Here is a 9,353-nt window from a genome sequence, read left to right on the forward strand (position 1 = left end):
GGCTGCTGGAGTAGATACATGATGAATGTGAAATTCTTTTATAAGATGAATAGTGCTTCTGTGGTAGTTTTGCTCCTAATGACAGCTCTGCCATGTACTGGTACAATGTTGGTCCGATTACTTAAACTCTTATTGTCTCAGTTTCCTTATCTATAAAATGAGGATAATAAAAGTTTTTACCTAAAAAAAGTGGTTTTGGGGATTAAATGAGTGAATATGTAGATCACTTAAAATAGTTTTGTTCTATGTGTCTCTGTTATTTAGTACAATACTAGTTCTTATAGAATTTTTTTTTTTTCAAACTAAGAGACTATAATTAAGACAGCAGCTTTCTGTTAATTAAGGCCATTGGTAAGTTGAGAATGGAAATATCAAACTAAATGAAATAGGAATTTCTAGGGGTGAAATAGGCAGATTTAGGGAATCTTTTAAAATTAAGGTGGTCCATGGAAAAAAAAAACACAGGGCTACAGAGCTGCAAAAGTGTACATTTCCATAAGACAAGGGAGCAGGGAGCCAGCAGAAGTTACATTTCCATAAGACAAGGAAGTTGGGAGAGGCAGCAGTTGCATTTCTGAAAGACAGGGGAACTGGGAGTAGCCAAATGTCTATATTTACAAAATAAAGAAGGAGGGCCTTACAGTCCCTTGTGAGGTTTGACCTATCAAAGGGAATAGTGGCTAATCAGAGAGGATAGCGAGGCACAAAAATTGCAGCCTTTATAAACTGGGGCAAAAGAAACTGGGTGGGACTCTTTCTCCCTTCCCATGTGGGAGTCTGTGCTGTGAGACTCTTTCCCCTCCCCATGTGGGAATCTGTACTTGGTCTTCAATAAATTTCCATCTTTGCTATACCATCTTCTGTCCGGGGATTTCTTTCTTTGACTCGGTAGCCCTGTGCCACCTCAATAAATTCAATTTAAAAAAAGAGTGGTTATCTGAGTCACAAGGGATCACACAGTGAGTAATAAGGGTGGGAAAATATGTATTCTTATTCTAAAAATGTCTACCTGTATTGGTTTTTCTTGATATACCAGAATGACTTTATGACTTAAGATATTCAGAGAATATCTTTAAAGGTATGAGCTAAGCCCAGTCATCTCTGAAGCCCCACACAGCATCTGGCATATTTTGTCCATAGTACATGTTTAATAAAATATAAACCAGAAATGCAGTTAAGTCCTATTGATAGCTTCCTAACTTGCTTCTCATCCGAGCCCTCTCAGGTACCTCTGGCTTCATGGCAAAGAAGAACCTCACTTTAGTGACCGAATTCCTCCTTATAGCGTTCACTGACCATCCTGATCGGGCATTCCCTCTCTTTCTCCTCTTTCTATTTATATATCTCACCACCTTATTGGGGAACTTGGGCATGATTATCCTGATCCATGTGGACCACCGGCTCCACACCCCAATGTACTTCCTTTTGAGTCACCTCTCTTTTATGGACATCTGCTATTCGTCTGTCACCGTTCCTCAGATGATGGCTGTGTTGCTGGAGCTGGGGGCAGCCTTATCCTACACACGCTGTGCTGCTCAGTTCTTCCTCTTCACCTTCTTTGGCTCCATTGACTGCTATCTTCTGGCCCTCATGGCTTATGACCGCTATGTGGCTGTGTGCCAACCCCTACTGTATGTCACCATCATGACGCAGAAGGCCCGTGTGGGTTTTGTGGCTGGGGCTTACCTTGCTGGTCTCCTCAGTGCCTTGGTGCGGACAGTCTCAGCTTTCACTCTCTCATTCTGCGGAACCAATGAGATCGACTTTATTTTCTGTGACCTCCCTCCTCTTTTAAAGCTGACCTGTGGGGATAGTTACAATCAGGAAGTGGTCATCATTGTATTTGCTATCTTTGTTATCCCTGCCTGCCTGGTGGTGATTTTGGTGTCCTACCTGTTTATCATCGTGGCCATAATGAGGATCCCCTCAGCTGGAGGCAGGGCCAAAACTTTCTCTACCTGTACCTCCCACCTCATAGCTGTGTCACTCTTCTTTGGCACCCTCATCTTCATGTACCTGCGGGATAACTCAGGCCAGTCCTCAGAGGAGGACCGGGTGGTGTCTGTGTTCTATACAACTGTCATCCCTATGTTGAACCCCCTCATTTACAGCCTGAGGAACAAAGAAGTGAAGGAGGCCCTGAGGAAAATTCTCAACAGAGCCAAGTTGTTCTAACTATCCCCTACGTTGGGCAGTCCTGGGAATCACCTCCTCTTTAAGTGCCAGCATTCTGGTTACATTGTTTATAGCACACTCAGTGTTTAAATGAATGTGCCTTGGTAAAAGGACCAGAAATTTTAGTTTCAGTGAGAGAAAGGGAGAAAAGGAAGAGGCAGCCTCAGAAGAGAGATTATGGTGAGAGCTTTAACTCCCAGGAAAAATGTCAAAAGCATCTGAACTTAAATCCTATGTGATCTAGTTGTGACATACGTCACAGGTCTATGACTATAAAACACAATTACATTTTTTTGGGAAAAATTTCCTATAAAATATTTCCGTAATAGACATATTGAAATAAGCCCAGCTGGTGTGGCTCAGTGGTTGAGGGTCAACCTATGAACCAGGAGGTCATGGTTCGATTCCTATCAGGGCACATGACTGGGTTGCAGGTTCAGTCCCCATTGTTGGGCTTGCAGGAGGCAGCTGATCAATGATTCTCTCTCATCATTGATATTTTGCTCTCCCTCTCCCTTCCTTTCTGAAATCAATAAAATATATTTAAAAATATTGAAAATAATGTAGAGTGTATCTCCTAGACTCAATACTTAGATTCACAACTCCTAATATTTTGTCATATTTGCTTTACCACATATATATAAAATCTATTTATTCATTTATCAAGCCAACAAATTATCCATCAATATGCTTTACTTTTTGATACATTTGAAAATGAATTGCAGATATTGGTATTAGTACTCTTCACCCCTATATACTACAGTATAATATCATCAATTAGAATTCAACATTTAGATTACACTTATTTTTAATGATTAAATTAAGGTAGTATTCTGATGGTCTTGTTAATAAAGCTCACCCTGGGAGGGGAGGAGGATCTGGGGGAGATAATAGATCAACCGAAGGACTTGTATACATGCATATAAGTACAACCAATGGACATAAAACTATGGGGAGGGAGGGGCTATGGGGGAGGGAGGGAGGGGGACAAAAAAAAAAACATTAAAATATGTAAAAAAAAAATAAATAATTAAATTAAAAAAAAAAAAAAAAAAAAAGCTCACCCTGATCAAAGTATTTTTCAGACTTTTGTGCTAGTTCACCAGTGATGCCTCTTTTGAATCAGTAAAAAAAAAAAATAAAAATAAAAAAATCCACAATAACATGTCTGTGAATTACCGTATTTTTCGGCCCATAAGACGCACCGGACCATAAGATGCACCAGTTTTTAGAGAAGGGAAATGAAGAAAAAAAGATTCTGAAACAAATAGTGTCCTAAAATATTTTATGTGCATTAAAACCCAACATCACAGTCATAAACACATGTAATCAACCCTGTAAAGTAAATAGCAGCATTTAGAACCATTTTAGAGCCGGGCAAGCACACAGAGACCACACAGAGCTGGGCAAGTAAAAAAACTCTTTTTTTAAAGTATATGTGTAGGCTATATTTGGACCATAAGACGCAGGGACTTTCACCCCCCCACTTCTGGGGGGAAAAAAGTGCGTCTTATGGTCCGAAAAATACGGTACTATCCAGATAGAGATATCTCTGTTCTTTCTTCTTCTTCTTCTTCTTCTTCTCCTTCTTCTTCTTCTTCTTCTTCTTCTTCTTCTTCTTCTTCTTCTTCTTCTTCTTCTTCTTCTTCTCCTTCTTCTCCATCTGTTCTATCTCCCACTCATCACATGCTTTGCCTGAATGTCCACTTGGTCAATTTATACCATTACCATTGCTTATAATAGTATCTGCAGTGTCTGTACTGTAGATATCAACACACTATATCCTTAGCTTTTGTTCTTGGGAGGCAGAGCATTGCTGCATTCCACACAGAGGTGGGCAGGAGGGAATCCTGGCCTGCACAGTGTCACTGTACTCTGCAAGGGCTCAGCCTGTGGCCAAAGCCTCCCAGAATCTGATGGCTCACTTCTCTAACTGTAGGTGCCTCAATCAAACTCCATGTACTGGAAGGAACAGGTCTCATCTACTCATTCTGTTCTGTTCTTTCTTTTATCCTTATTCCCAGAACTCAAACTCCTTTTCTTCCTGTTCCTTGCATTAGCAAAACACATGATCCCAGGTATGGGATCATGATATAAACCCCCCAGCAGCTTATTTCATCTGGGGATGAGGTAAGGTAGATTCAGACATTGGACTGCCAGGCTCAGCCATTGGACTCACTTCACAACTGAAGGAAAAGTCGTTCTTTATAATTCCCAGGGGATCCATCTGGATGGATGGTGCTCCCCTCCTGGCTGCCTCCCAGCTCCTTTCCCAGTAGGAACCACTGTTCTTGGGGCAGCCAGTCAGACAGAGACTTAAAGGAGCCAGATTCTGAGATGAGTCATCAGGAGATGTCTTTTCTTGGAAGGGTTACTGCTTTGCTCTTTGGCATTTGGACAATTGCTGAGATTTTTTAGAGCTGTGCTGCCTAAGTGGCATCCTTCCTTAGGAACTTTATTTCTGCAGCATGCTAATCTACTTTCAGTGAAAAAAGAGTACATTTGGTCAAGTATTTTTGATAAATAGTGGGTTAAAGAAAGTTAACAAGGTTTCTTCAGAATAGCACTTTATAGACCCTTTAAAATGATTAAATGAAACACGATTTTCCATGTGGGAATATAACATGCAGTGATTTTCGAACTTATGAGAACAATAAATTTATTATCTATCTAAGACACCTGGAGGAAATAAGACTTTGCAAGGTAGGAGCCATTTGTGGTGGTATTCAAACCTTACTGCACATTGCAATTATCTGGGGACTAAAAAATTCTTATGTCTGGCTTCTACACGCATTCTGACTTAATTGTTATGGAGTACATTCTGAGCCTTGGGATTTTTTTTTTTAAATTCTCACTTGAGGATATTTTCCCATTGACTTTTAGAGAGAGTGAAATAGAGGGTTAAGACAGAGAGAAATATTGTTCTGAGAGAAACACATCAATGGGTTGCCCCCAGCATGTGCCCTGACCAGGGCCGAGGTCGGGGAAGAGCCTGCAACCAAGATACATGCTCTTGACTGAAATTGAACCCGGACCATTTGGTCCACAGGCTGACACTCTATCCACTGAGCAAACCGGTTTTGGGCCTTGGATTTTCAAAGCTCCACAGCCCAGGTCATTCTAATTTGCATCAAAGTTGAGAACCACTGCCCTTGACTCTTCTTGTCTTGTATCATTCTCTGAATAGACTTAGTCAACAGGCCATTGACCTAGTTCAAGTCATTGTTTTACCAACAAGTAGCTGCATAACCTGTTCTGTATTTACATTTTAAAATTTATAATACAGAGAACCATCAAGCCTACCCTGACTAACTTGTCTCTTGTGAGGAAGGGAGGTGCTAATGGGACTTAGAAGGAATCATGCTCTTCAAGAACACACCTTTAATATTTTTGTTTACAGTACAATGCACAGGAGGTCAAACAGAGTTAGAGCTCCTGAGAACACTTCCCAAGGCATTGTCTCAAGATATAATTTCTTGGCATTAGCTGTGCCAGAACCATCTGGGATGGCCATTAATCTAGATGCCTTGTCCCATAGCAGACACTGCATCAGAATTTATGGGAGTGGGATGATAATATTCGACTTTTCAGTAAATTCTTTGGCTGATTCTTATACACAGTAAAGTTTGAGAGCCAGTGCTCTGGGGGAGAGGTTGGTCACTATTAAGAATTTAAATGGAACTGGAGAGCATTATACTAAGTGAAATAAGCCAGGCAGAGAAAAATAAATATCACATGATCTCACTCATTTATGGAATATAAGGAACAACATAAACTGATGAACAAAAATAGATCCAGAGGCAGAGAAACATCAACTAGACCATTAAACTCAGAAGGAAGGTAGGGAAGGGTGGGGATAAGGGGGAGAGATCAACCAAAGGACTTGTATGCATGCATATAAGCCTAACCATGGACAAAAACAATGGGGGTGGGGGTGGGAGTGGGAAGGGGTGTGTGAGAGTATGAGGGGGGGTGGTAGGGAGGTAATAGGGGAATAAGGACACATACAAACAAAACAAAAAAAGAATTTGGGCAGTTTGGCTGGTAGAAGTCTGTTCATGACCTGCTCACACCTGCCTTTCCATCATTTCATCTCATGACTCCTGCACTTGCACCATCATGTTTCTGCCAAATGGTGAACTTTTGGAATTACCCATTACAGTGTGTCTCAATAATGAGAAGCAAAAGCTTCTGCCAATAAAACAGCCTCCTTTTGGGATCCATTTGTGCCAGCCAGGGTACCATTGTGCAAAACCGTTGACTAAATTTCCAAGCAAGATATAGAAAACATCAAAGAAATTCATTTCTTTTGGCACAAGGCAGAGATAAGCCAAAAGTAGGAACTAGCCCCATGAGGCCCTGCTGAGTGATGACAGGACATGGGATGGGGGCTTTGGGAGTTTGAAATAAAAGAGTATAAAATTCAAAGATATTAGATGACTTGTTTGGAAGTCACATGAAGATAAATTGCCTGTCCTTGGAGACTCACCTTAGGAACCAATTAGTGAGCAGTGCTGGTGCAGTTACTATAAGAAGCACCACCAGCAAGGTCTAGTGCTGAATCAGAAGCTCAGTGAAAGAATCTGGGTCCCTAGCGCTATGATCCTGGGCTGAGTCTGGAAAAAAAAAATAGAAAGGAAAAAAGATCCCAGGGAACTCTAGTGTCAGGGATGTACTGTTTTGTGAAGGGTGAGAAGAAAGAGAGGGACTCCATGAAGTGAGAATAGAACATAGAGGTTCTGGGAGTGACCCCATCTCAAGCAGATTGCTATGATGAACATCTCATACTGCATTGTTCTTTATTGAAAGGGAACAGAGAGAAGGCAGTTGAAGTCCAGAGAGGAAAAGTGATTTGTCCAGGCTCACACGTCTAGTGTGGGTGATATAGAATCCAGGTCTCCCCTGGGTCAGCAGGTCACCAGCAGAAGAAACGCTAAACAAACGAGGAAACCACTAACAAAGTGCAATCCAGATGAGGATGGTTCATGCCCAGCTCATGGCTTCCAGATCTAATTTCTTTTATTTGTTACCCTTAAGGTGTTAGCTGGTATTGATCTGACTGATGTTCTATCAGGTAATGAAACTTGATTAAAACATTTTTTTTTACAGCCTATTATAGAACTCTATTAGGACCTACAGATCCATTAACTCAGGTTCCTCCAAAAACAACACCAGAGCTATCTCTGCTTTCAAATTCAGATACCATTTCTCATCATACTACTGCTTTTATTAATACTGCGAGGACACCCAGGCTATGATTATGGAGCTTTGTTAGGGGCTAAAATGAGCTAATGTTTGCTCTTGATTTCAAGGTTAATGCTAGTATTTTCAAAAAACAAAAAAACAAACACAAGCCAGCCAGCTCTAATTAGTATAACAGCTGTTTGTTAAACATTCATGTTGATTGAAAATAGAAATATTTCTAAAAGCAGAGCCCATTGCTGATTGCTAATGGTTTTTTTTTGGGTTCATGCTCTTTTGTTCGTAGCATATACATTTTCCTTCTTTAAAATGCTCATTTAAAAATTTAAATAGCTACCATATCTATGTGGATGCCTTTAGCTTTCCAAAGCATTTTCTCATCTGTTTTAATCTAGTCATTAACCTTATCTCATAAAGCAGAGCGGATGTTATGATTCCCTTTTGGCAGAAGAGGAAATTGAAGTTCAGAGAGGTTAAGTGCCTTATGTAAGATCAAACAGCTAATTGGGGTCAGATTTGCAAAAACAAGGGCTGACTTGTAAGGCAGGGAATCATTGGCTTTCCATTCTTAGCATTAAGAGAAGCATTCACCACTTTTTACCTTATATTACAGTGAGATCTATATTCACCTACTTCCACATCAGACTGCAGTTTGTTGAAGTCAAGTACCTACATGTCACCCAACTTAAAGCTTTACTACTTGCAATGACTTGAATGTTCCTCTCCAGCTGGCCCTTGTCTTAGCCCTCTCACATACACCGCTGAATGGATGGCTGGGAGGAATCAAACCCTAGTGACCGAATTCCTCCTTATTGCATTCACCGAACATCCCCAGTGGGGACTGCCTCTCTTCCTGTTATTTCTGAGTTTCTATTTTGTCACTCTGCTGGGGAACGCAGGGATGATCATCCTGATCCACAAAGATCACCAGCTCCACACCCCCATGTACTTCTTCCTCGGTCACCTTTCCTTCGTGGACATGTGCTACTCCTCTGTCATCGTCCCTCAGCTGCTGGCTGTGCTGCTGGACCACGGCACAGTCATCTCACAGGCTCGCTGCGCAGCTCAGTTCTTCCTCTTCACCTTCTTTGCGTCCATCGACTGTTACTTCCTGGCCATCATGGCCTATGATCGCTATGTGGCCGTGTGCCAACCTCTGCTTTATGTCACCATCATGACCGAGAAGGCCCGCTGGGGCTCAGTAGCTGGGGCCTACATTGCTGGTTTTTCCAGTGCCTTTGTGCGAACGGTCACAGCCTTCACGCTCTCCTTTTGTGGAAACAATGAGATTGACTTTATTTTCTGTGACCTCCCTCCTCTGTTAGAACTCACTTGTGGAGAAAGCTTCACGCAGGAGGTAGTGATCATAGTGTTTGCCATTTTTGTCATGCCTGCTTGTATAGTGGTGATCTCGGTGTCCTATCTGTTTATCATCGTGGCCATCATGCAGATCCGCTCTGCTGGGGGTCGGGCCAAGACCTTCTCTACCTGTGCTTCCCACCTCATGGCTGTGTCACTGTTCTTTGGCACCCTCATCTTCATGTACCTGCGGGATAACTCAGGCCAGTCCTCAGCGGGGGACCGAGTGGTGTCTGTACTCTACACAGTGGTGACCCCAATGCTGAACCCTTTCATATACAGCCTGAGGAATAAGGAGGTAAAGGCAGCTGTCAGGAAAGCCCTGAGCAGATCAGAGGCTCCTGGAAGGCCCTAGATCAAGCATGTCAAACTGATGGCCTTTCAGGCTGCATGTGGCCCATAATGAATATTTTTGCAGCCCAGCCAACATAACGGTATGTAAGAAATGTTTTAATAAAAATTTCATAACTTAATTTATACAATATCCTGTTATACATAATTATTAATAACGAACTACAACATTCGCTAATGACTGGTTACTATCATCATGTTGTATTCATTTCCCTTAGGTGCTTTACCTATCGGTGCACCATTTCTCTCCACTAATTCTAGCAGTG

At 41.7% G+C, this 9,353-nt stretch overlaps 2 protein-coding genes across 2 annotated transcripts; both read left to right on the forward strand.

Annotated features, from left to right (window-relative positions):
- Positions 1-1,239: 1,239 nt before the first annotated feature.
- LOC118713131 (olfactory receptor 9Q1) lies at positions 1,240-2,175 on the forward strand. Its single transcript, XM_036427517.1, has one exon. The coding sequence runs from the start codon at positions 1,240-1,242 to the stop codon at positions 2,173-2,175; it is 936 nt and encodes a 311-aa protein (XP_036283410.1).
- Positions 2,176-8,146: 5,971 nt separating this feature from the next.
- LOC118713166 (olfactory receptor 9Q2-like) lies at positions 8,147-9,091 on the forward strand. The gene has a single exon (XM_036427562.1). The coding sequence runs from the start codon at positions 8,147-8,149 to the stop codon at positions 9,089-9,091; it is 945 nt and encodes a 314-aa protein (XP_036283455.1).
- Positions 9,092-9,353: the final 262 nt, after the last annotated feature.

Source organism: Pipistrellus kuhlii, unplaced genomic scaffold, assembly GCF_014108245.1.
Source record: "Pipistrellus kuhlii isolate mPipKuh1 unplaced genomic scaffold, mPipKuh1.p scaffold_m20_p_9, whole genome shotgun sequence".
NCBI lineage: Eukaryota > Metazoa > Chordata > Mammalia > Chiroptera > Vespertilionidae > Pipistrellus > Pipistrellus kuhlii.